The following is a 27,585-nucleotide window of genomic DNA, read 5'->3' as shown; positions in this document are numbered from 1 at the left end:
TGGGTGGGGTTGCTTAACCTTACAATTGAGTCGAGTATTTTTTGTATAGTGTTTGTCTGTTGTGTGCTAGGATATATTTTGTCACCAACCTATCTCTTCACGCGGGTATTGGAAGAAAAAGTAGCCTTTTTTTATACTTTACACCAGTTATGTTATAAGTCCCATGTAATAAGAGGCGTTCCTATCACCATACACAAGTCATTAATATAACAGACTTCAAATCTTAAAAAAAAAAAGCATAAAATTTTTCAAACCGAGAATCGAACTCCACACTCAATACTAAGCCACAATCGCAATCAAAACACAAACACACTATAAATAGACACAATAACACATACTACACATTAAATAATAAAAATAACACAATTAAAAATAAATTCCATTTTTAAAATTAAATCAAAATGAATTGAATAAAAGAATTTATTCACCTTTGAACACGTGTTCGTGGTATAAGGAAGCGAATATCGGGTCAACGACCTCTTATCGCAACTGATAACATTGTGTTTATACTACGTAAGTGTTCAACGCGAGTTTATTATAAGAAAATTGTAACTAAACGTAATCATTTCTATTGAAAGTAATGTTGCTGGGCTAAGTTTTTTCTGGGCTTATAGATTGGGGTTGGTTTTCAAGTGATTTTGGGTGGGAGTTTTTTGTCCACTGCTGGACTAAATTTTTGGTGTTAAGGCCAGTGCTGGACTAAGGTCGTTGTGACCTGTGTTACCAAATCCGCGAATAAATATAATATTGGGAATTTTTAATAGTTAATAAAAGATGAACAGACAAAAAACGTACGGTAATGATTACGTTTACGGACAACTAATGCCATCTGTTATCGATTTTCCTAAAACATTTTTGTCTAGTAGTAAAATTACTTTGAAATCTTTTAATAGTTGTTTCAAAAACACTTCTACTACAGTTTTTTTTTCTAAGTAAATAATATTATGATATTCAAAAACATAATGAAAAACAGACACACCCTTAACCCTTACAACACAACAGAAAAAAAAGCTACCACTTACAAAAAAAACGCACCCACCCTTTCCGTGACACTACCGCCCTCTGCATTTTAAATCCAACAATAATTTTAAAGGCATACTTAGTAACATACATAGATCGTGTCACGCCAAATCGCGTGCACATAGCGAGTCGTCGCCGACGCGTGCAATGACGACTGACGACTTGTTGCGCAATCCACGTAACAACTTACAATAAGTGCAGTAGAGGTATCGATTTTAAAGAAAATTATCGATAAAAATTTCGAGTAATAGTTTTTACATCCGAATTTGTTTGTTAAAACATCACTTTTCTTGTCTCACCCTCTGTAGTTGTAAAGAAAGCTACATGGCTTCAATTTTCTATCTAAATTTTAAGTAAATGTTACTTATGCAGCAAAAACTGTATGTCCAAAAAAAATATCTTCGCAAGTACTCAATAAAATCAACTACCAAAAACCTATCTGTCCGTCAGTCACAATTTTTCATCAATTTTACGCTTCATTTGACGTCCCATCCATCTTTCACATACCTTCGCGTCCCTACAACACCGTTATCGCGATCATCTCCATTTTTCAAGCACCCTGTACATAACATGTCACGTTAATCATACATAACATGATACCGACCACGCTACACAGACTTGTTGCGTAACTACTAGTTGCCACGCGCTTTTACTCGATAATATACTCTAGAGTACTATCGATGTCGATAAATTTCTTATAATGTTTAATATAAATTGTTATACAGAAATAGTTTTTATAACAATGAGTATAAGGAACGTAGAAAAGTATATTTTGCAAAATAAATTCTTTTGTTCCAAAATCGTATCAAGAAGTGACATGATTACTTAAGTAAAAGCATATTTTAAATATAGTTAATTGTTCAATACACAATAATGAAGTAGCTTAAGAAACGCTAAATCTAGGAAACTACTAAATAGCTACTACTACTAGCATATTAGTATGGCAAGAAAAAAATAGCAATAAAAAAGTCCATCGATAAACCAAAATCATCGACAACGAGCACATCCCTACAGCATTGTGCAATATAGTCATGAAGCATAACATAAACATATCCAAGTTTTTACAGCGACACACACACATGCGCACCCACTAACACGATCACACAGCACACACGCGCAAAGGACGGCCTTATGTAACACGCACTAATTATTTCAAACAAGTCATATCGATACATATTTTATAACGTTGCGTGGCAACACATAATACTTGCTTTTTTAACCGACTGCAAACATAGAAATCGCATTATGAAAAGATCGGTAACTTTTCTTTGAGCTAGTAAAAAAAATTGCAAGTATTTTGCTTGGTATATGTAAAAAAATTACGTAAAAACTGATTTGAACACTAAGTAGGTGGTTTTTAAGTCTGTTTTTGAATAAGGCAGTACCTATAGAGCTAACTTGTAATGTCTATTTGCGATTTATGATATCATAGCTAAAGAAAACACGTTAGCAATCTTCCGCATACCCAAGAGAGCCCCTTCTATTGACTTAAGACCAAAAATAAATATTTTTCGACACACATACAGTTCAAAGACTCTATTGTAAATGGACAAACAAACGATTGTTTCAATTTTTATTGTTTCCACAAAAATCTGGAACGCGTCTATGAACAGAGCTTCTTGTTCAGAAATGCGTATAAAGAAACAATTTTCCAAGACCCCTAGTTGCATATAAAACGTATGCAAAGACAGGTCAAGTTACACTGGTGATAAAAGTCATCGAACTTCAACAAAGAATTCGTAGGCAAATACAAACATAAAAAAAAACGGTTTCCTAAAAAAATATATCCGGCGAAATTAAGAAGTTAGCTCGCAAAGCGTTCGGCGTTCGAGCGGCGTACGTAATTCAAATCGGTCGCGTTGCCGGCCAACGGGATCGAACGGAGTTACGTAGCTAGTACGTCACTTGTACTATACATACACACGTCAGAGTTCGCGAGTTCGTTGTTCCACTAGGCAGTGTGCCAACGGCCGAAGTGTCCCGGACGCACACGAACGCACACCCCACTCACACAACCAATCAACACCCGTTTGTCCACGCACACTACCACACCACCCGCACACTACGGCGACACAAGTGTGCAAGTATTGAGTAACAAAGCGATGAAGCTAGTTGTCATTGAGAATATAATTACATTGTATTGTTAGACTTACCGATTTTAACTGCGTTTTTTTTTTCGTCGTGTGAATATTAAGGCATGGGAACGATGCGAATATAGGATTCCCTGTTATGTCATTTGTGTCATAAGTTTTTCGTGTGCGACGCTAGCGCTCGTGACGGTGAGTAGTGGTACTAATTATCATTTTTCCTTTACAGCGGTGAAGTTTGGACGTATGTCGAAAAAGCAACGCGAGAAAGTTGAAGATGAGGTGCGATTCCATCGTGCACAGATGAGAGCGCAGACTGATACAGCGCCTGATTCAGTTTATGATGCCCAGCAGCAGACACCAAGCTCAAGCGACCAGTTCCATGGTCATTACAACGGGTGAGTAACGCCATCTCTTATCGAAAAGCGATACTACAAAGCTACATTTTCTTAGTTATGTAATTTGTGCACTTTATGCAATGTGTTAGAGCATTAAATGTAGATAAGCTTTATCAATATCAGTGCTAAAACTCTTGATGAAGATCTAAGATCATCTTTAAGCAACTTCGTAACAAAATATGTGGCGCAACCGCGCAATACAATAGTTATTCACGCGGCTTGCTAATAAACTACATAATGGTTAGCAGTCTGGCAACTGAAGTACGTCTCGTTAAAACTCCTAGCTTTCTAGTTTGCCGTCACCGTTGTAATTCATTACTGCACGGACTTCAATTTGTGTCAGCGGTGCATCAGAACGCTGCCATTATTGTAAGCGACCAACGGTATACTGTCGTGACGAAGTTGAATGGCGCTTAACGGTAAACTGTAAATACTGCCACCTAGTATCGAGTAGCGGTACTAAGAGTTTCTCATTAAGAATGATAGATGGCGTTGTTTTTATTCTAGCGTGTTTGAGATGTCTAACAGATTTACGGTTTGTTTTTCATTGCGTTTAACCCGGCGTCATGGGGGTGGAAAAGTGTTACACGGACGTTGGGGTGGGTCTCACCGACCCATTCATAATGTCGAAATTATTTCAATAAATTTATAAATAACAAAGACTATTTTTATGCGTGTTTATATTTTTGGGTATTTTTTTGATTAAATAAAACACAAATATTATGTTATATTATGTTTTAATTATATATAATAACATTTTAAAAAAAGAACTAAAATGATCAACAAAAATTTTCTCTTCTACTTAAATGTAATTATATTATTATTAATTAACAATCAGTCTTAAAATTTAATGGCACTTTTTTGTAGGTAACTAAATAAATTTAAAAAATAAACAATTAATCATTTGGAATCATTATGTTTGGTACAGTCAGCACAGAAAGGTACTATATGTTCTACGCAGATATATTGCAATGGAATAGACGGTGGAATATCATCATTATCAGACTCTGAGATATCCTGTTCTGTGTCAATTGAAATACTACGCTCACTCAAGTGATCTTCTTCGTCACACACATCCTGGTGTGAGAACTCAGTATCAGAGTCAGACTCTTGTAAAATTGCCAGAATACGCTGTCGTTCAGCCTCCTCACGGTCCATTTTTACTAAGTACCTACAAAAAATACAAATAAAATACATAGAACTATATATAACCAGTTACAATTGTAAATAACAATAAAAATCAAAAAGAAAAATGATAAAAACACAGATAATAAGTGAAACAATATGTATACATAATGGCGCGAAATTGTTACACCGACTGCGGGGATGGGTCTCACGTACCTTTTTTAACTTTGTGCACCTGTATCTCCCACTGCGGCCGTGGCACGAGTAACGTGTAGCTTGCGACGCATAGGACAACTCAACAGCTCCAGCTATTGAGAAGAGCAGCAACGTCACACGCATAGTAACCGAACTACAAGCGAAATAAAATGTGGTGGGTCGCACAGACCCAACCCCATGACGCCGGGTTAACAGTTACGTGTAAAGGAATGAGGTGGAAATTGTTAATGTGACAGTTTTTGCTTCGAAACAGGGATATATCAATTATAAACTGCTATCTGATAGCTGTTTTTACTTCAATTGCATTCCCATTTAATTTGATCTAAGCTACATACTTGCCACACGCGTATAACATTAAACAAAACAAATAAATAAATCAATTGTAGCGTCTAAATAATTACTCAAATCATTACAATCAGTAGTCAAACATCATCCACAAAATTAACTTTAAACTAACTATCCATCTTTCAATTCCAGATACCCAGGCTACGGGTCTCCACTATCATCATATGGGTACAACAACCCACAGCCACTCCAGTCCAACATGGGTGGAATCCAGCCCCAGCCTACCCAACAACAGCCTTACGACGTATCAGCTGACTACGTCGACTCCACAACAGCGTACGAGCCGAAACAAACTGGAAGTTTCCTGGATCAAGATTTCATCAGTCATGGTACGTATTTCTGGGTGAAAATTCCAACTATGACCTTTTGGGTTAGACTCCCAAATGGAATATTGGATGTTCTGGGTGTGGGTGTGTGTTTGTGTTTGTAAATATGTGTATCCAGGATTTAGCAAAGGATTTAGTTAACGTCTGAATATCAGATTTTACTATAAAAACACCCATGACATAATTAGGACGAAATATCAGAATCATGTTATTAGGTAAACTTTCTATACAACTTAATGAAAGTATTAGGAAATAATAATTAAAATAATTAGGGAAATCAGAACGACTAGGACATAAAAAACTCAAATAAAAAATTCCAATCCCATCCAAACATTAAAATGGAATTTAACCCAACCACATCCATAAACATCCATTCAACTAACACCACAAAATTGAATTGAACTGTAGACGAACAACAAAAAGGGACAACAATAGTTCGACCAACTGGGTCCACGTCCACATCAACGGCAACCACATCAACAACATCAATGCGACAATCGACAATTAACGAAATACCTCGATCAAGACTCCAAGAATACGATCGCTACGAAGAATCCAGAATCCAATCCCCGGCCTCAATTTCCAGCGGCGTATTAAATATAAAACAAGAAATCAAACCAGAAACTTCAATGAGTGTTGATAACTTAGTACCAAGTTACGTGGACTCCACCACATTTTTACATAGTCCATCGAATATCCAACATAGTCCAATGGACATCCAGAATTCGGTGTTGGTCAGTGGACATAACTCTGTGTCGATGACCAGTGATGACCTGAGTCCAGATGACTTGACGTCGAGTAGTGGGCATGGGAGATTGATGGATCCTCTAAATATGAATATGACTGGAATGGGTATGGTGAACCCTAATGCCGTTTCCAGAAGATCTCAAGGCACAAGCCATACTACGAACGATGATATGCCGTGTAAGTGAATATATGGGATTACAGATTTATGCTAACTATTATTTTAATTTTTAATTTGCTAGTCTTTTTTTATTTTGTTGTTTAGAAAAGTTTTTTTTTGGTTTCATTTTGGAATGTTTTTCTTTTTTCGGTTTGTAGGATAAATTATTATTTATTGTATAGCTTAGTTGGTATTACAAAGCTATGCCTGTTTAAAGTACAGATAGCATCGTACCGGACACGTATCATTTCGCGTATTACAAAAACAATCAATAAGGTAGAAGACCAACTCATGTCATCATTCCTATTCTTATAATTTAAAAAATCCAATAACATTTTCTGGACTATATTCCAGTACCACTAGTCTTACTAAAGAGTCATTAATAAAACCATTTACTTCAATATTACATTATTTTAATAACAAAAGCACATTACGGTACAATTTTATTTACCATTTATGTGGTCTTTTGGAAGATGAAATCGTTGGTATTGCTGTCGACCACCACATTGTATCTCCGTCCATCAAACCCTTCGAAGGGGAAGTAGCGAAGACTACTCCTTAACTGAAAGCAATAACAAAACTTTAATAAATAGAATATATAGAAACATACCGGCCGAATTGAGAACCTCCTCCTTTGGGGAAGGCGTTAAACAAATGCGCCACCTTCAATATTTAGAGTGCGAAACCCAATTTTTTTTAGTTGTGTAATATACCTATAACCTTACTATGCTGAAAACCGCTGAAAAAAACGGTTCAGTTAACGTGAGACCACAAACATGAGGGTCAAAATGAGAACCTACTTTTTTTGAAGTCAGTTAAAAAAACATTTACGAGCTTTAGTAGGTAGGAATCATTTCATTCATAACATTTTTAACGACAAACTATTTCACCATTCACCATAACCAAACGTAATAGATATCATAAAACATAACCATCCCTACAAAAATATCACAATAAGTAGACCAAATATATCATATCATTTATGAGCAAGTAGGAATTATTTCATTCACAACATTTTTAACGACAAACTATTTCACCATAGATAAACGTAGATATCATAAAACATAACCATCCTTACAAAACGACAACAATAAGTAGAGTAAAGACTTCAATATCATCATAAAACTTACGCCATTGAAGTATCCATTAGCCTGGAATTGTTGCTGCCGCCGGCTCTGGACGCACTGCCCATTCTGGGCAGCCTGGGCATTCGGTCCGAAGTCCTGCTGCCGTATTATAATCATTGGCAGCGGTATCACGGGCAGAGACAGACACAATGGCAGTAAACAGGCTGAAATGTAGAAAGAAATACATGTAGAAAGAGATACATGTAGAAAGAAATACATGTAGAAAGAAATACATGTAGAAAGAAATACATGTAGAAAGAAATACATGTAGAAAGAAATACATGTAGAAAGAAATACATGTAGAAAGAAATACATGTATAAAGCGTTACTGTTAGGTATTTATTGACTGATAGACAGTTGTGTTAAATTTTTAGTCTTAGAAAAAGTCACATTGATACTCTGCCGTTGGTAGGTTTTGATTTCGCACCCTCATGCATGAGAAGCGGGCGTTTATGAGGCAACTAGCTGTTAATTATGGCTTCGCAAGAAAATATTGGTTGACTGGTAGAGAATGCCAAATAGGCATTAAGTCCACTTTTGTATAATGTACATAAAGTGTAAATTAAATAAAATAGCCTTATACAAAATGTCCTTATAATCTCAATTAAAATTGGAAGAGAAAAAAGCTTACATTCGTATTTAAAATTGTAGTTAGAATCAAAATAGTATGAACACAAGTTGTTATAAAACAATTTGTACAAGGCTATTTTCTTGCGGGGAAAGCCAGAATTAACAGTTATTTTCATCATAAATATCTTGATGCCTTGGAGGTTTAAGACACCCGCTTCTCATGCTTGACGGTATTGGATCGAAACCTACCAAAGGCAGAGTATCAAAGTGACTTTTTCCGAGTATAATTATTATGAAGTTAGAAAAGTGTGAGAATGAATAGAAATGCTACAATGACTTCCATGCTTATCTGGAAGTCTTTTGGGAGGCCCATGTTCAGCAGTGGACGTCTTATGGCTGATATGATGATGATGATGTATAGAATGATGTACTCACGCCAACATATGCAGCAGCATGTTCCCAAAAGAAATGCTGTGAATGGATCTATAGGCATGGTACTATAGAGTATGCCCTATAAACGTCATAATGTAACAATATATTAGGTTTTAAATACATATAAATAATGAATTATGACAACAAAACATAGTATTTGAAATATAATGACAATGTTATTCTGTCAAATTAGACGTTTCTTGTCATGTAGATACATAATGTATTTTTTCTTTTTTTTTTGCTATGTTCGGAAATTTATAAATATTTCACATTTATAATTTTTTGTATTCATAATATATTTATGTTGTTTAGTAATCGTTGTGCGTATAATAGAATGCTCGTATTATTAAAATATTACACATTTTATTTTTCAGTTATTTTATTCCGTAGATAAATATATTTTATTTTTTTGTTATACTGCATTGTAGCGTAAATACTTTGTGTTCGTATTTTAGAATAATGCCATCTGTCGACGAGTAGCTGAACTATGTTTTCTTTTACAGCGGAGGGCGATATAAGCAAGGTGCTTGTGAAGAGTTTGGCTGAAGCTCACGCGAACACCAACCCCAAACTGGAATACATTCATGAGATGTTCAGAAAGCCACAGGATGTGTCCAAGTAAGTAGTCAAATTAATTACTAGCTTATGACCCTTTTTTCTATACCAAAACTATCTTTTTCTCGTCACATTCTTGTTTAGCTAAAGGTAACACCTTGTTCCTGATGGAAATCGAAATCAAGCATACTAAATACCCACTCAAATTATGTACCATATCAAAATTATACATGTCTAAGCATTTCCTCTTGCTACACGCTGTTTCTGTGTCTTTTAAAATCTTAGTGCCTTTCAAAATTCCAATCAAATCAAGCCTAATTATCAAAATAAATATTCCTAGTTAGCTATTTGCTAACTAGGAATATTTGCTTCTGTAAATGCTTTCTGGACTACATAGAGGTAGATCCGGTAATCGAATCCGTATAAACCGAGATTTTTAGTTAATTATAGTTATAGTTATTATAAAAATTAACGTAACATTATCTATAACATTAACCCGCCTGGTATGTTCCCTACACCACCCAAGGGTCAGACAGGTAGAAAATGCCAACGGCATTATGTCCGCCCATGTACATGTGCATAAAGCTTTTTAAATAAATAAATAAATAAACATTATCCGTTCCAGACTCCTATACTACAGCTCAATGACCTACGAAGAGATGTGGCTGGACTGCGCAGACAAGCTGACAGGCATGATACAGAACATCATTGAGTTCGCCAAGCTGATACCTGGCTTCATGAAGCTCACGCAAGATGACCAGATCTTGCTATTGAAGTCTGGTGAGTATGGCGTATCCATTTGTCATCCATTTTTGAACTTCTTTTTTTAAGGGGGGAACATCATCCAATGTCTTCTCGAGTGAGGAGAGAGGGAGTGTCAGACTCTTACTGACTAAAAATCACCCTGTTTATACTACTGATTTTTGAGCCTTGAAGTGGAACCTTTTTTTAAGCGGGGATAGTCATTCAATGACTTTTCCCGCCTTGTCAGACTCTTACTGACTAAAAACCACCCCGTTCCTACTCCTGCTTTTCGAGCCGGAGCCCCGGTATACCTAGGTAGTATGTTTGTAGACGCATCCACGATACAGGAGAAAATCCTAGTGTGGGCAAAAGTATAAAAAATATTAAATCCCAAATCTAACATCATCATTATTCATCTAAATTTAAATTCCAAAATCATATTAAAATAGAATAAACTAATAATATTCTTTATTTTTTCGTCCAGGTTCCTTCGAGTTGGCCATTGTCAGACTGTCTCGACTGATAGACGTGAACCGTGACCAAGTGCTGTACGGAGACGTGGTGCTGCCCATCAGGGAATGCGTGCATGCACGGTAAGTTACATTTCATTTCAGAGATAGAATAAAAGTTACATTTAAAATGAGAATAAGAATTCGTTTCATAGAGTAAAAAGTTACATTTAAAATGAGAATTTTAACATTTTTGGTTATGTATGTACATTTAAATTCAGAATTTTTACATTTAATATTGTTATTTCATAAATAGGAATATTATTTCATAATATTTTAATTATGCATAAATATGAAATGATGTACAGTATCAAGTAAGTATGTTAATGTTTCCTTTGTTAAAACGTTTTTCACTTAAAATTTCCAGTGATCCCCGTGACGTGGCGCTAGTGGTGGGTATATTTGAGGCGGCGAAGACGATCGCGCGACTCAAGCTGACTGAGACTGAACTCGCGCTCTACCAGAGCCTTGTGCTATTGTGGCCAGGTAAGAATCAGAATAGAATACTTTATTTAACATACTTTACCAACTGTAGATCTGGTTTCTCCCAAATAAAATAGACTGAACACTATTACTCAAAGAATGACATGATATTTCCTAAGAAGAAGATCATCTATTTAAACCACTCTTCTGATTTTCTGTATACTATCACTTTTACCAGGTATATCTAAAGATATTATTTTACCTCCAATCCATGGAAATCATTTTCCAAAGAGACTTCGTAATAACTGCCAATAAACTCTGTACCACTGCCTCGGCAAGGGGTCTCGGGTTCGATCCCCGGGTCGGGCGAAGTATTACTGGGCTTTTTTCGGTTTTTCGAAAATTTCTCAGTGGTAGCACGGAGTCTGGAAATGTGCCCGGTATATGGCAATAGACTTACAACATAAATTGTGAAATGTGGGTGTACATTGGCATCATGTGCCATAATGTGCACCTCTGCCTACCCCTTCGGGGACTAAAGGCGTGACGTTATAAAAAAAAAACCGTACCATTAACTCCATTGCTAATTGACTTCTCTCCTTTACTGTACAGAGCGACACGGAGTCCGTGGTAACCCTGAGATCCAGTGTCTGTTCAACATGTCGATGGCGGCGATCCGACACGAGATCGAGTCCAACCACGGGCCCGTCAAGGGTGACGTCACAGTGCTAGACACACTCATCAACAAAATACCCAACTACAGGTATGTTGCGTTCATATTTCTTGTTGTTTTTGTACCTGATCTTACCTTATGGCTAGTTTTATTATTTTGATTAAGGTCGCATGGATATATTATAACTATGTTAAGTAAAAACTTTTAGCCAATTGTAATTGTATTACACATTGACAGGTTTCGAGATGTTATCTTATTGAGGTTCTTTCAAATCTCAAGAAAATCTCGGATAATGAAATATTCCAATAACACTTTTATCCGAACCGAGAAATAAATTCGACTATTTGATAGTCTCATTTTAGAGTGAAATATCAAAAACTTTATTTTCTTTAAAATTGATCAAAGATCTTGAACAATTTCCCTGATACTTTTTCCGAATCCAATCAAATATTATATGTGAGATCTTCTATTCATAAATGCTAATATCCATCTCATTTCGTTTACAGAGAACTGGCGTTGATGCACTTGGAGGCGCTGTGTCGTTTCAAGGCGGCGCACCCGCACCACGTGTTCCCGGCACTATACAAAGAGCTGTTCTCACTTGACAGTGTCCTGGACTACACCCACGGCTAGGCCCACTAGGCCTACCCCCAGGTTTCTCTCAGATTTCGTTAGACCGATCTCATTTTTGCCCAACATAGCTGGACGGTGGCATTTTGAGACCTTATCAAAGACTCTAGACAGCTTGACAGCTATTTTTTTTATTAATTCCCACTGCAAAACTAAACGCATATAAATATTTGTTAATAATATATTTATAATTGTATGTATGTACCTTGAGACTGTTAAAATATTTACTTAAAAGTATGTACGTACAATAATTAAAAAAAGGAGGTTTATTTAATTCGATTCTAGTTACATTTAAATGCGTTTAGCTTTACATTTAATCTCAGAATATATGAATTTTTTTTTTCATTTGTTATGAAAAATTCTCTTATTATTTTATTTTTCGTAACAAGAATTATATTATCTAGCGTTACACACACATTTTTGTGGTTTATTTACTGCATAATTAGACATAGAGAATGTTTGATTGTGTATTTGTATACAAAGGAATATCGTAATATAATTATCGTAAAGTGTATCTAACTCTGAATGAAGAAATAATAATAATTATTATATAAAGATATAATAATAGGGATAGAGTTTTTATTAAGAAATAAATAAAAAAGTTATAAAAGTGTAGCATGTTGAAGATCACACGGTTTCAGCCGAACGGAACTTATTTAACTGTAGGATTCATTTTTTTATTAATTTTAACGGTTTTTTTAAAGATGTAACTTGTTATTTATTTCAAATGATTATTAATTATTATTATTATTGATGTTTTTTCGCCTCTGTAGATTTTCGTTTTAAGTTGTAATATAGGATACATTATACTGCCCGTTTTGTATTTTTCGTTGTTTTTATATTAAAATAATAAAGGATACATATTATGGCGAATATGTTGAAGCGATGGAAAAATGCAAATCATAATTATTATATTTAATTTTTAAGTCGAGTAACAGTCGTGCGTTGAACAAAATTTTTTTAATGAGAAACCCCTTTTCAGGAGTAATCAAATTTTCTCGGACAAAAAATCTTGTTTTGTTTTTTGTAATAATTAGCAGGCAATTTTAATTTTCTATTTTTTTTCATTAGTTTTTTTTTCATTTCCTCGCGCGTAGACTTTATTGATCTCATTTTTTGTTTCATAATTTTTGCTTGGTGCCATTTGGAGTTAAATATGTCACATTTCTCGCATAATAAGACGAATAAATCAATAAAAACTAAAAAAACCCCTACAATTAAATGCATAATAAAAATGAACTGTTGTATTTTTTTCCGTTGATACGTAAATTGAATTTTATTTTTACCATTTTTATTTTTTTTGTGTATCTTTAGCTTTTTTTGCAAACTTAAATACGTATTGTTATGTATTTTTGTATTTTTTAAATTTAATTTAAATTGCCTGCTACTAATAATTAGGATTATGGAGTAACCGAGCATCAGTTTTCTAACATTATACTAAGTTGTCGAATAGCCTTACTATAGACTGGATTATAATTAAAGTTATAAAAAAAGTATAAATCTTAACTTGTATTTTGTAAATAGTTATTAATCATATGTATTTTTTATTAAATATTATGAGGTTTAATGGGTTATCTTTATTTTTTCATTCTTTTAAAAAATCCAAATATCGAAACACATTTTTTTTAATTGACTCTGAGACAACATCTTCAGGGTCACTCGAAAATGTTGTTTTTTTAACCTTTTTTTCCATATATTTTTTGTTAATAAAGCAGTCTGTTATTGCCTAGTTTGTTTTATTTTTTTTAGTTCCTTATTTTCCTTTTTTTTAGTTTTATTTTTTGAAATTTTAGTTTCATGATTTTTAGTTTCTGATAAAATAAGATAATCTTAATAGTGAGATCATATAGATAAAACATACGGGTGGTTCAAATGTTAATTTTAAACATTAAAATAATAATAAAGTATATTTTAATTTCTATTAAAACTCAGATATATACGTAGAAATAATTAATTTTAATATTTCCACAACTATTAGTATATATGCAATACAGTTTTTTCAAAGAGTGTGTCAACTCTTTTTTCGCAAAAAATAAAATAAAAAATGTAAAAATCTAGGCGCACACTTTAGATTATTTAGAAATTATGTTTAGCTTCTAAATGGGAATGTCCAATTTGTAAATTATTATTTCATAATATTGTAAAATAAGAATAAAATAATATCACATATTATTATGTCAACTATAGCTCTTATGTATTAAATTAAAATACAAATTTATTTATGTATACAAAGTAATGAAGTTCAAAAATAACAACAATAGGGTAGATGACCAATTTTTATTTCAATGTCCGTCTTGTAGATTATTTTAAAACATTAGACACGTATTTTTTATTTGTCTTACAGAAACAAAATCATTTCGAAGATATATTGATTTGAAATATCGCATGACGTCACTTCTAGGTACATTTTATACGTAGAAATGACGTATTTGCTCCCACTCCTAAACTTTGATTCGTTTTATCTAAGTATTGTTATCTTATATGACAAATTAAAAAAATACGTGTCTAATATTTTTTCATTACCTAACTGACGGACTAAATAGATTTTAAACTTTCATACCCCGTCATCATCTCTATTATGAATTGTTTTTCGTAATTTTCGTTTTTTAACTGAAAATTGGGCATTTCCAATGAAAGGTTACAAAGTATAATTAGTAACAAAAACGAAAATATTGGTGAAAACGTTTTAGAGCACTAAGACTGAAAAAATTGGCTGAAAAAAACCTATTACCTTCGCTTATCGACAAAATATTGAAAAAATTGACACCAAAGCAATATAAAGTTATATTGCTAATATTGCAATAATTACAAAAATATAATATCTATTGCAGCAACAGTTTCTTGACTCTGAGATTCAAAATGTATGTAACGACTGGCCACGTAACACGAATTTATTTTTTGAAAAATAATTCAATAGAGGATGTTTTCACACTTGCGATTTTGCGACAAATTATGTATTGAAGTATTCATTTAATGGTATCAAATGTATGATGATTTTTATTCAGTGATTCAATGAAATATTTTCTCATTTATATGTCATTTTAAACTAATAAAAAACTTAAAGGCTGAATATGAATTAATTAGATGTTTAATGTGAGCAATATGGTTTCAGTATTGTTTTACACAAACAATTAGAATGTATTATTAATTTAAATTGGTTTTTTCGTGTTCTATCATTGTTTATTGAATTGGTATTTATCAAAATCGTTACTAAGGAATAACTTAAGTAGTCATTAAATGACTCTGAGTATGGCAGAAAGACTCTAATGTGGAGTATTTTTATTGTTTGACCATTTCTGAGATGATGATTTCAAAGACGGTTCGCAGTCTGTCATACTTTAATAAAAAAAATCGCAAATCGCAACAAAAAGTCGCAAGTGTAAATGAGAATCCCTAAAAAATAAAGCCGTGTCCACATCATTGTGCAATACTTAGACTTGATTGGTGCAAATCGAAGGGTGAAGAGAGTAGCTCTATGCCTCTCTTTCGCACTTAAGCGTTAAATGTCAGTGCGATAGTGATAGATACATAGGGTAACGTTTTACTTGCTGGTAGTTTTAGTAGGTATTTCTAAAACTTTTGTACTATGTTTTGCTAAATTTTCACTAAAAAACTTAATATAGATTTGGACACGTAAAGGATAGAATAAAAAAAAAATGTATTTTGGAAAAAAGCAAGCATGATGTAAAGGGAAAAATTAAGGTATCGGGAGTCTGTGTGTTTTTTATAAAAATTGGTTCGATTTTATTATTAGTATATTATATTATTGTATAAAAAAAGTAAAATCTTTTTTTTTTAATTTGACTCTAATTCTTTTCTAAGAGCGTTCTATTTTGTAAAACGGTACCTAGGACTTTACGGGTATCTAAAAAAAGATCATTATCTATAAATAAATAGTTGAGAAAAAAGAAAACAAAAATAAAAAATAAAATAAAATTTTTGTACTTCTTGTTTTTCTATGAGATGATTTATATTATCGAAAAAAATATTAATTTGTTAATGAAATAATTAAGTATTTTTACACATAACCTGAACATATTATGAAGAGTAAACAAATATATGGAGATAATTAATAAAAAAATAAATACATAATAATAAATAATAATATATCTACATATTATATGAATAAAGAACAGAAATATATTAAAAAATACATATTTTGTATGCGCGGTGCGATCGAAAATTGTGTGACAGAATACAAAACAAAAAAAATGTGACAGGTCAAAAAAAATTTTTTTTCTTACGTGATTTTTTTCGAATTTTTTGGCGTAAACGTTTTCGATTGAATCGCGCATCAGCTTTGTTGGTTTATGAACTCAAATACAAAAGAATACATTGTACCTATGTACCTAAGTAGTTAATGGTGAATTTTGAGAACCAATAGTAAATAAATGTTATTGTTTTTATTATTATTATTCTCGAATCACTTGCAAATGCGTTGTTGTTTCATTTATAATACCTTTACCCATATATTTAAAACTTCAAAACTGGTGTTTCTGGAAACGATAGAAAACAAAAAATACGAAGTTCTTAGGTGTACCTCATCTAATGCCGTGCCCTATACAGAGTCTCACACCTCTGTACAGAGGGTGCTTTTCCTCTAGAGATGTGTTACCATGTAGCTATGCTACGAAGATGGAATAGCTTAGCTGTGAAACTATGTGACCGTATATACTGATACTAAGCTACATATGTAGCGGTGCGAGTAAGATGTGCTATGAAGATGCGCCGATAGGCAAACTGGTGGTGAATAGTACAGTAGGTAAACCGGGCTTCCTGACTGTTCATCATCACCATTCACCACACTGTTCGCTACCCAAGGAGCGGCAAATTAGGAGGTCCAATAAATCCAAACTCCCAAAGCGGCAACCTTGTAATGACTTTGGTATTTTCTGAGTGTCCATGGGTGACGGCAATTGCTTCCCATCAGGTGATCTGTCTGCTCGTTTACCGGCTTATACCATAAAAACAAGGAAAAGAACAACCAGTTCCACGCGCACTATAGTAAATAAGACACACACAACAAAATAAAAAAAAGACACCAACAATTTATATAAAAGTTTATTCATTATTCTTTTGCGATTTATTTCTAATACCACAGACTCAGTTCACAAACACTCACTATAACTCATTACCTTATTAAAAAAAAATACTCATTTCTCAAAAAAAAAAAAAACAACTGACCAATCAACATTTTTAACAGAAATAAGTCTTAAAAAATATCGATACTCATTTTTTTAGCTTTTACTTTTAGAATACGTCTCAAAAACGAGTTTAGGGACCACTCATTTTTTTAGTTTTAGTTTAGGAAAATTTTACTTTGTTCTGTTTTAGTTTTTCTTGTCCCCAGACTAAGGAGTGTAGTTTCCATTGAGCATGGTACACTGTTAGACCTATGAAAAACATTAGAACTAGGAATATTGGGAAGTATATCGTTCCGTAGGTCATTGTGAAGATTGGATACGGGAAGAGACCTCGCTGGTGGTGTGTGTAGATTACTCTGAAAAAAAAAAACCATTTTCTTATTTATTGAGGAAAGATAAAATAGTTATAGGTACTTATAGGATCTGTAGTGGAAAGATATAAAAAACATGGCGGAAAAATATAAAAAAAACATGAGTTTATGGCTATACTTTACTGTATAGTTCTGAGCTTTGAACCCGTGACTTTCAGCCTAGTAGTTAGTAGATATTCTGTAAATACTTTTTAAAGCAGGTAGATTACGTATTTAACTGTATAATTCTGGGCTTCGAGCCCGCGACTTTCAGCCTAGTAGTTGGTAGATATTCTGTAAATGCTTTCTTAAGCAGATAGAGGTAGATTTTAGACTCGAATCAGGGACATTTTTATTGATAGTTGCTCGACCAATGTAGGTGATGAAAAAATTATGCAATGTAATGTGACGCCTTTTAGACACAAAGGGGTAGGCAGAGGTGCCTGCACATTACTTTTTCACCATTTATGTTATAAGTCCCATGTAATTAGGGGTGTGTCTATGGCCATATTATACTAGACACAATATCAGCCGTCTTGCTACTACTGAGAAATTTTCGAAATACATTTTACTTTGCCCGACCCGGGAATTGAACCCGAGACCCTTTGGCCGCTCACACTTGCGATCACTCGAGAAATTTTCGATAAACAGAAAAAATCCTATTGTAGCTTTGCCCGACCCGGGAGCCGAACCCAAGACCCTAGTCACACTTGTTACCACTCGACGAACGATGAAAAAAAAATCATTAATAAATAATTAAAAATACTCACACAGTATTATAAACGATGAACAATGCGACTATAATGGATATGTTGTACCGATGTGTCTTCGGTACGGGACGCGGTAGAAACACCAGCTCCCATATTGCAGCGGGTAGTATGCAGAAATGCATTATAAAGTTAGACTTAAACGAAAATATCTTGTCTATAAACTCCGGGAAAAGCAGCTCTCTGTTTAATATGAATACTGGCCAGAATACCGTGAAGATTAGCTGCAACAAAAACGATTAAACTTTTATATTTTTAGTATTAGAACTCAAAACGGGATATATACCATGTTTTCCTAAAGCAAGCGCCATGATCACGGGTAAACAGTTACAACAGTGCCGAAATATCGGAAACTCATAGACATAGAAAAACATGGTAAATATCCCGTTTCGAGTTCTAATACTAGTGTTTAGTGACCATGTCAGTTTAAAAACTTTTAGATTTTTAGTTAAGATTTGCTAACTCGATGTGAGCTATGAATGAATTCAACGCGATGCGGTGTCGGCTATAGGTAAGCGTCCACAAGCCTGCATCGTACGCATCGCACGCAACGGATTTTAGTTTGTCTTGTATAGAAACTCATATAACTGCGTATACTGATCTCATAGTACTGAGCGCATCATCAGCAATGCCTACATGCGATGTCAAAGTCAAAGTCAAAGCATTTATTTCAATTAATCCTAAATAAGGCACTTTTGAAACGTCAAACTGAATTGTCCTTCAGTCTGTCTGTCAGTGAAGCTAGGCGTGCGATACGTACTGATGACGTCATACGGAATGCTGATGCCATAAATCAGAGTGAAAGTGGCATCGGCGATCCGATTGCTGATACTCGCGTTGTAATCCGAACACTGTCGATACAGTGGTCGCAGGCAATCCGTCCGATGCGTGCGATGTGTGCGATGCGTACGATGCGGGTCTGTGGACGCTTACCTTTACACGACGTCTTGCTTGAGCGATCTAGAAACAAATGCAGAGCGGTGCGGTAACGCGGCGGCTATGTCCTACGTGCATGTGAATAGTTTCGTTTTGTTTCTGTTTCCGACATTATAAACAAAAACGTGACGGCACCGCGTCTAGTTCGCGCGAAAATATCAAGCATTATAATTTATTAAATATTTCAAGAAACGCTCCACAAATTAGGAGTTAATTGTTAAGAGCTCTTTATTAGGAGCTAATGAACAGCTCTCAGGAGCTAATGAACTCACCCCGGCGATAGGGAATATAAGTGAGCTGAAGAACGTGTGTCGGAATTGTCTGATGTTCTTGGAGATCAAATGTTCTCGTCCTGTGACGGTGAGGAAGTCACAGGCGAACGCCAGCGAGAAATATGACATTTGGAAGGCCTGGAAAAGAAGAAAATATATATTTTATTATTTAGTTAGTGCTTAGTTTTAGTAATACCACAGCCTTATAGAAAACCAATGTGAAACAACGCTTGCGTTGTGTTTCGTTGTATGAGTCAGGTTCCCGGTGGCCTAATTGCTTCCACTCCCCAATCTTCCCAATCCCCGATACCCCAACAGCCTTTAAATTCCTAACCTCCAAGAGACCGGCAACGCACTTGTAACGTATCTGGTGTTTTGAGTGTCCATGGCCGGCGGCGATTGCTTACCATCAGGTGATCCGTCTGATGATAATGACGTTGATTTATAATAACAGATAGACTGACAGACTATTGTTTATTTCTTTGTTTGTGGACGTTTCAAAAGTAACTAACGGTATATAGGATTTCACTTTAACTTTGAATTTGAATATACGAAATTTTCCTCCGTGGGTCATCTTAGGGACTTAAATCTGAGGGTGTTACCACACCTATCGATCGATGGTCCATCGATGCCATCGATCGACATTGATCGATTGGTGTAGTAGCTTTAATTGATCGACGGATACTGGTCGACTAACCAATCGATGGACTGCCGGTCGATGGTAACGGTCAGTAGATTTATTATATTCCGGCTGCAATCTATCGATCGACAGCGACCAATCCATTCCACCATCGATCGATGGTATCGATTGACTATCGCTCGATTGGTATGGTAACACCCTTTTTTTTTTTTTTTTTTAGGGGGAATATCATCCATTGACTTCTCCCGCCTTGGGCGAGGCGAGAGGGAGTGTGGTAGTGTACCCTTAGAGGGTGATCGAGGGTATAGAGGTACTTACAATATTCCAGACAGTGAGGTACATACTCTGCAGTGAGGTCATCTTCCTCACGTCCAGGTCCCTCATGATGCTCTCATCCTCCATCGAGAGGAACATCACCAAGGAGTTGCCGGAGTGCAGCGAGAGGATCACCGCGTGCCCCAGCATCCGATAGTAGATCGATGATGACATGGTCTGGAAATTATGTCGAAATTAAAAATTAAATTAAAAATCACGGTCTTCTCACGTTAATTAATGGAGAAAAACTCTAGTAGTTTCGAGTCACAAAGGGACTCTTCAACATGAGCAGCGTGCGTAGACACGGCGACGTACTACTACTACTGCTACTACAGTAGGCTACTGTAGAAAATATGATGTCAAAAATGTTGAAATCTAGATATTTTTATGGCTTAGGAGACGAAAGATATCGTGGCTCCGGGTCAGAGCAGGAGGAAGAACGGGTGGTTTTTAGTCAGTAAGCTGGCGGGAGAAGTCTTTGGTTTGATCTTTCTCCCTCAAAAAAGGTACATTGCCTGATTAGGAAATCGAAAAATTACTGAAGAGTATTCTTTTTTATATAAACGCTGCCCCACACTCGGAATTTGTCCTGTATCGTGGTGTTTACAAACATACAAGTTCACATACACATGACACTAGGAGTGAGGCATATTTATCGTAACCGATAAAAGTAACAGATATCTACAAATAACTAACAACAACTGTTACTGCCAACATATTTTATCTGTTAATTTAATAACAGACCCTCAAATCCTGTTACCACGGCTATTACTATTATTCATTGTAACAGTCCTTACACAAACCGACTGTTAGTTGTTACCAATACCATAGGTTACTACGTACGGCTGTTACTTTGTTGTACATGCGTATTCAATCTCTCTCTCTTTTCCTCATTAATGAATGACCTTTGCGAAAAGAGACACACCTATTATTTATTTCGGAACATGTTTACTTCTCACTCTTACTAAAGCGATTAAACGACGCTAAAAAGAGAAGCACCTAGTATTTATTAGTCCTAAAATATAGTCGGTGGTCTTGCAAGAACAAATAGTAAGGAAAAAGTGACTTCTATATTTAGTTGCATTACCTGTCAAGTGTTATAAGGCCTGACCAGTGACCATTTTAAAAAATACGTATAAATTATTTTATTTTCTCTATGGCAATTTCAGTTAAAACTGAAAATTTTGTTGTTTCAAAATAATTACAATTTATTTATTTTATTTATTTTATTTATTTTATTTATTTTATTTATTTTATTTATTTTATTTATTTTATTTATTTTATTTACTTATTTTATTTATTTTATTTATTTTATTTATTTTATTTATTTTATTTATTTTATTTATTTTATTTATTTTATTTATTTTATTTATTTTATTTATTTTATTTATTTTATTTATTTTATTTATTTTATTTATTTTATTTACTTATTTTATTTATTTTATTTATACTTTATTTATTTTTATTTGAAAATTTTGTTTTTTCAAAATAATTGCAATTTAATATAGAATTGATAACTTAAAAAAAGTTAAGTGCTTGATATTTGTAGTAGTAACTGGACGACATAAATAAAAATGCTCTTTTATATCTACAGAAGAATCCGTTTATTATGACTCCGCCTATATTGACCAACCGGTTATTATAACGTAATTGCATGAAGAAGTTTGGTTTTCATATAAAAAAGTCGGATATAATGACTTCCCTTATAGTGACATGCCGCTTTATATGACCCATTTTTAATAAATTATGTCCGGTTATAATGACCGGCACGATTCTTTACCTTCAATAATGTTCGTTAATTCCCGACGACGTTCGGCACGTGCCTAGTTTTTGTTTTAAATTTTGTTAAACATTTTGAAAATTTAAAAATTTTGTTAAAATTACAGATTACTTACAATAAAAAATACACTTGTATGTGTTATTATAATAATCTGCTGATTACGTGCAATTTTGATTTTGATTTAATATGGTCTTACACATATGCAAATATACTATGTTTCTGTATTAAAATACTTAATACATACATATTTACATAAAAAAGATTTTCATTTATACATAACGCTTTGTATGACGTCCGCTTATTATGACGTGTTTGTCAATTCCTTTCGATGTCATTATAAACGGACTCTACTGTATTTTCAATACGATTTTCGGTTTTAAAGAGTACTAGATAAAGAAGACGTTTTATCGTCCGTACGATAATAACAGGCTGTTATTTAGTAACAGATATTTGGATCTGTTATTTTTATGTAACAGTAACAGTTATAACAGATATAGTGTTTAACCTGTTACAACCCATCTCTACATGACACCCAGACCCGAAACAACAATTGTGGATCACACAAAGAGTTGCTCCGTGCGGGAATTGAACTCGCTACACGTTGCACGGCAGCCAGTTGCCCAGCCACCGCGCCACCTGTGCAGTCGATATTTAAAGTTGCATTAGCAACCACTCAATCAAGGAAGCTAGATCTTATTTAGTCGAATAATTATTTAAAAGACACAATGGAAATTTGCAGTCTTTACATTAACCGACCAGTTTTTCTAGTATGTAAAGCAAGTGGCTGACTGAGTCATTTAAATAAAAGATTTATTCAAAATTAAATTAAATTTCAGAAAGGTTTTTAAATTAAATAATCAGAATGGTTTTTGTTTTTGGTAATTATAAGTAATTCTACGACGTAATAATTACAACTTAACTAAAAAATTTAAAAACTTAAAAAAAAAGAAAACTAAAAATTATTTACCATTTACAAAGCATCAAAAAATTCGTACGCATTGACGTCAATAGGAAAAGTGCCCAGAAGGTTAGCAGCATTGCTACGTTGTATGACAAGGTAGTGGAAATGAACCAGCCCTCTTTTATTTTATTTTTTTGATGGAACTAAATTATCCTATGACTTATCCCACCGTGGGCAAGGCGAGAGGGAGTGTCAGACTCTTACTGACTAAAAACCACCCCGTTCCTACTCCTGCTTTTCGTGCCGGAGCTCCGGTAAACCCGCTAGGTAGTCCGCAGCTCCAGATCACGCATTAGTCCTACTGGGTCCCATCTATGGTGGTCTGATGGCTCTTTGAAGCAAGCGCGGAACGCGACGCGCCGTACGCTTGGGAATATTTTGGGCTATGTCGATAATTTTGGTTCCTTTGTCCAATCCACGCTTTTGTAAAGTCGAAGTCAAAATCAAAATCATTTATTTCAATTAGACCTGGAAGGCATTCTTGAATGTCAAACAAAAAACAAAAATTAAGTGCAGCTATTTAGATACGATCTTTCAAAGAAATTTCGATAACCCTCTCTGAGCATAAACTCCCATAATATTTTTTAATGTTTTTTGTTTCATAAACCCAATCCAAGTGTTGGAGAGCCATGCTTCGGCACGAATGGGCCGTCTCGACCGGAGTGATACCACAGCCTCACTGAAAACCGACGTGAAACAACGCTTGCGTTGTGTTTCGTTGTGTGAGTGAGGTTACCGGAGGCCCAATTCCCCCTTCCCAATCCCCGATTCCCGAACAACAACCCTTAAATTCCTAACCCCCAAAAAGCCGGTAACGCACTTGTAACGCTTCTGGTGTTTCAAGTGTCCATGGGCGGCGGCGATTGCTTACCATCAGGTGATACGTCTGCTCGTGTTACATAAAAATCCCCGCTGAGCTTTTTGTATAGGTAAATAAAAATAAAAACAAAACTCTCAGACAAATGATGGTAACGATTTTTTACTAACAAGTTCTTTTTTATGTTATAAACCACTCAAACTAGTTTTCGAAAATATTTTTATTTGAATACTTAGTTTAGTAGATAATGGTACTTAAGACTAATGTTTTAAATGTCCTTCAAAATGTTACTTTGTTGTATAATTGTCATTCACATTAGAATTTATACAGCGTGTAACAAAATACCCATATACATCAAGAAGCACTAAAGAATACTGATTGAATAGAATCTCTACACAAAGTTTCAGCTCAAAATACGTTAAAAAAAATGTGTACCACATACTTGGTATCGCATGGTTCTTGATTTTAAATCATACAAACGTATCACGATACCACAGGGGTCACTTGATAATATTACGAAACATTTCTTCTGTAAATCTGAATGACTAGGACCTGTATGTACCTAATTTTGATGTGTGGTTTCTGGAATTTTATGTATTGGAAAAAATCATAACTTCGTTCCATGAAAACATAAATTTAAAAATCCCTTCCCGTATCGTTTGTTATGTTATCTAGAAACCGTGCACTTGATATGAATACCCCTTTTTGTTACGCTGTGTATACACGTTACAAGAAATCTTGAGTTTTGTTTTTATACAAAAATGTCACTTTGCAACTACACCTATGAGTTAATAACCTTTTCAAACCATTATGTCACTTGACAACTATAAATTAAAGGCAAAGTATTACTAGGCAATTTTCGGTTTTTCCAAAAAAATCTCAGTAGTAGCACGGAGTCTGGAATAGGAGCACCCCCTATTACATGGGACTTATAACACAAATGTTGAAAAGTTGGTGTACATTATACAGTGGCATTACGTACTGTAATGCACCTCTGCCTACAGTGACAAAAGCCGTGACGATACGCGTGATGGTCAAAGAAAAATGTAGCTTATATATCACTCTTTAGTCTCATATCAATTTCCAAACACAAAAAATATATAGAAATTATAGAATAGAATCAGGGGTTTTTTTTTGAGGGTGGAAAATCATCCAATGACTTCTCCCGCCTTGGGCAAGGCGAGAGGGAGTGTCAGACTCTTACTGACTTAAAACCACCCTGTTTCTACTTCTGCCTGTCGAGCCGGAGCCCCGGTAAACCCGCTAGGTAGTCCGCAGCTCTGGAGAATAAAGCGTTACTTTGCGAAAATCCATGCTACACTAACAATACATTAGATTTTTCATTTTAATTCTGGTCATAGAAATATAATTATCAAGAAATCTCGTATTTGCAGCATACGAGTATAATAACAATAGTCCGGCTAATAGCATAAAAATAATAAAACTAAATAAAAAAGCGATGAAACAAAAAAGTAATAATATTGACTACAAGTATTATTATTTTATTAGCAAGAATTATTATCCATTAGCGACCTGCCCCAGCTTCGCATGACTGCAATGGTGATATATTATGCATGTATTATACATATAAACCTTCCTCTTGAATCACTCTATCTATTAAAAAAACGCATCAAAATCCGTTGCGTAGTTTCAAAGATTTATACATACAAAGGAAATAGGGGCAGAGAAAACAACTTTGTTGTATACTATGTAATGATATACCGTTTCATTAAGCTTCCTTCATTTTGTATTGGGTCAAGTAGTTAGAATTTTTATGCCCTTCCTAACGACAGATCAATATGATATTTGGTATACACTCCTTTAGGTGTTTTTCCACCAGAGATGTGCTATGCTACGTTGCTGTGGATGCGTTTGGCTTCCACCTATCATATTCATTAGTACACATAGCTTAGCACTGGTGGAAACGGACTCAGCTAATTTATGTTTTTTTATATGGAAAGATGCGTGCTATGGATGGCTTCCCTACTATCGATACATCGCATATTCGAGTTGCGCATCTTACTCGCACAGCTGCATAGTTTAGTATCAGCGGAAACGGTAACATAGTTTCATAGCTTATCTATTACATACTCGTAGTATAGCTACATAGCACATCTCTGGTGTAAAAGCATCTATATTCTTGATGACAATATATACAATACTAGCTGACCCGGCAAACTTCGTATCGCCTTAAACATTTATTTTTCTCACCTTTTAAACCTTCCCTAGACTTCTACAAATAATTCGAGACGAAAATTTGCCAAATCGGTCCAGCAGTTCTCGAGTTTTAGCGATACTAACGAACAGCAATTGATTTTTATTTATATAGATAGATAGATAGATAGATGACAATATATACAATACTAGCTGGCCCGGCAAACTTCGTAACGCCTCAAATATTTTTTTCTCACCTTTTAAATCTTCCCTAGACTTCCACAAATAATTCAAGACCAAAATTTGTCAAATTGGGTAGCCGTTTTCGAGTTGTGGCGAGACTAACGAACAGCGATTCATTTTTATATACAGAGATAATATTTATTTTATATTTACTTATAAAAACAATCAACACAAAAAACTTGGATACTTGTTTAGAATAATATTTTTATTCTTATTTTTCACACGGATTTTTTTAAGGAAGGAAAATCTAATGACTTCTCTCGCCTTCGACGAGGCGAGAGGGAGTGTCAGACTCTTAATGACTAAAAATCACCCCGTTCCTACTCCTGCTTTTCAAGCCGGAGCCCCGGTAACCCACTAGGTAGTCCGCAGCTCCGGTTTATTCACACCTCTTAGTAGTATTTACGAAAAATTTAACATAATATATAAATACACTCACCGTTTATAAGTATTATACTATTATGTCATAAACTGTTATTATTATTATACACTGAACACTAATATTAAAAGTAAATAAATATAATATTAGACACACATGTGATCGCCAACGGTCGCGGTATCAGACTAACTGATTTCGTTTAGTAAGATACGGGTAGACGCGCTATGAATACCGCTATTGTGGCGTAGAATCACGCTAATATTATAAACTAGCTTTTGCCCGCGACTTCGTACGCGTAGTAACGTTTTAACAATCATACATACGTACATAACCTCACGCCTGTCTCTCATAGGCGTAGGCAGAGACAATGGAACGCCAATTGCTACGAATCTTACATACCTCTTTCGCTTCATCAACAGCTAACCTATTCGTGATGGGTGTCTATGGATAGAACTTTAAAAAAGACATCAAGGTTCAGGTATTAAAATCAATTGTTTGAAAGATAGACGCTTCCAAAGTGGAAAAAATTTTTCCACTTTGTAAGCGTCTATCTCTTAAAAGAGTAAAAATAAGAGTGTGAGAAAAGTAAAAAAAAATATATATATATATATATTTTGTAGATTTCAATGGAAACTTTCAACGAAAATTGATTTGAACGAGATATCATTATTAGTTTTTAAGAAATAATACATTTTCAAAAAACGCAAATTTTACTTTGTCGTTCATACAAACACTATGTAAAA

At 34.4% G+C, this 27,585-nt stretch overlaps 3 protein-coding genes across 16 annotated transcripts in view; 1 reads left to right on the top strand and 2 right to left on the bottom strand.

Moving 5' to 3' along the window:
* LOC118279815 (probable nuclear hormone receptor HR3) overlaps positions 1-13,658 on the top strand; it is a 132,072-nt gene extending 118,414 nt beyond the window's left edge. For 10 of the 14 annotated variants that reach the window (XM_050702337.1, XM_050702328.1, XM_050702338.1 and 7 more), the window contains 9 exons: positions 3,337-3,505; positions 5,324-5,520; positions 5,926-6,441; positions 9,054-9,168; positions 9,731-9,885; positions 10,334-10,442; positions 10,726-10,844; positions 11,394-11,544; positions 11,961-13,658. In XM_050702337.1, coding sequence (XP_050558294.1) covers positions 3,337-3,505; positions 5,324-5,520; positions 5,926-6,441; positions 9,054-9,168; positions 9,731-9,885; positions 10,334-10,442; positions 10,726-10,844; positions 11,394-11,544; positions 11,961-12,087 — 1,658 coding nt within the window. In that variant the 3' untranslated portion in view covers positions 12,088-13,658. The remainder of the gene's footprint in view (positions 1-3,336; positions 3,506-5,323; positions 5,521-5,925; positions 6,442-9,053; positions 9,169-9,730; positions 9,886-10,333; positions 10,443-10,725; positions 10,845-11,393; positions 11,545-11,960) is intronic. The other 4 variants (XM_050702339.1, XM_050702343.1, XM_050702342.1 and 1 more) reach the window with 1 other exon arrangement.
* Positions 6,792-8,709, bottom strand: LOC118279847 (uncharacterized). The gene is made up of 3 exons (XM_035599663.2): positions 8,554-8,709; positions 7,552-7,712; positions 6,792-6,983 (listed from the first exon to the last, which is right to left on the bottom strand). The coding sequence occupies exons 1-3, from the start codon at positions 8,609-8,611 to the stop codon at positions 6,876-6,878; spliced, it is 327 nt and encodes a 108-aa protein (XP_035455556.1). The 5' UTR covers positions 8,612-8,709; the 3' UTR covers positions 6,792-6,875.
* Positions 13,659-17,158: 3,500 nt separating the features above from the next.
* LOC118279894 (androgen-dependent TFPI-regulating protein-like) lies at positions 17,159-27,060 on the bottom strand. The gene is made up of 5 exons (XM_050702414.1): positions 26,903-27,060; positions 20,512-20,685; positions 19,554-19,691; positions 18,349-18,569; positions 17,159-17,584 (listed from the first exon to the last, which is right to left on the bottom strand). The coding sequence occupies exons 2-5, from the start codon at positions 20,680-20,682 to the stop codon at positions 17,389-17,391; spliced, it is 726 nt and encodes a 241-aa protein (XP_050558371.1). The 5' UTR covers positions 20,683-20,685; positions 26,903-27,060; the 3' UTR covers positions 17,159-17,388.
* Between the last annotated feature and the right edge of the window lie 525 nt (positions 27,061-27,585).

This window comes from Spodoptera frugiperda, chromosome 22 (assembly GCF_023101765.2).
Source record: "Spodoptera frugiperda isolate SF20-4 chromosome 22, AGI-APGP_CSIRO_Sfru_2.0, whole genome shotgun sequence".
Taxonomy (NCBI): Eukaryota; Metazoa; Arthropoda; class Insecta; order Lepidoptera; family Noctuidae; genus Spodoptera; species Spodoptera frugiperda.
Note: the sequence above shows the minus strand (reverse complement) of the source record. Positions and strands in the feature narration are given on the sequence as shown.

Coding starts and splice junctions, on each gene's coding strand:
- LOC118279847 (XM_035599663.2), bottom strand. CDS start 8,611: ATGCCTATAGATCCATTCACAGCATTTCTTTTGGGAACATGCTGCTGC. Junction 7,713..8,553: donor ATGCTGCTGCATATGTTGGC/GTGAGTACATCA, acceptor TCTACATTTCAG/CCTGTTTACTGCCATTGTGT. Junction 6,984..7,551: donor CTAATGGATACTTCAATGGC/GTAAGTTTTATG, acceptor TATTGCTTTCAG/TTAAGGAGTAGTCTTCGCTA.
- LOC118279894 (XM_050702414.1), bottom strand. CDS start 20,682: ATGTCATCATCGATCTACTATCGGATGCTGGGGCACGCGGTGATCCTC. Junction 19,692..20,511: donor ACCTCACTGTCTGGAATATT/GTAAGTACCTCT, acceptor CTTCTTTTCCAG/GCCTTCCAAATGTCATATTT. Junction 18,570..19,553: donor TTATATTCCCTATCGCCGGG/GTGAGTTCATTA, acceptor TTTTTGTTGCAG/CTAATCTTCACGGTATTCTG.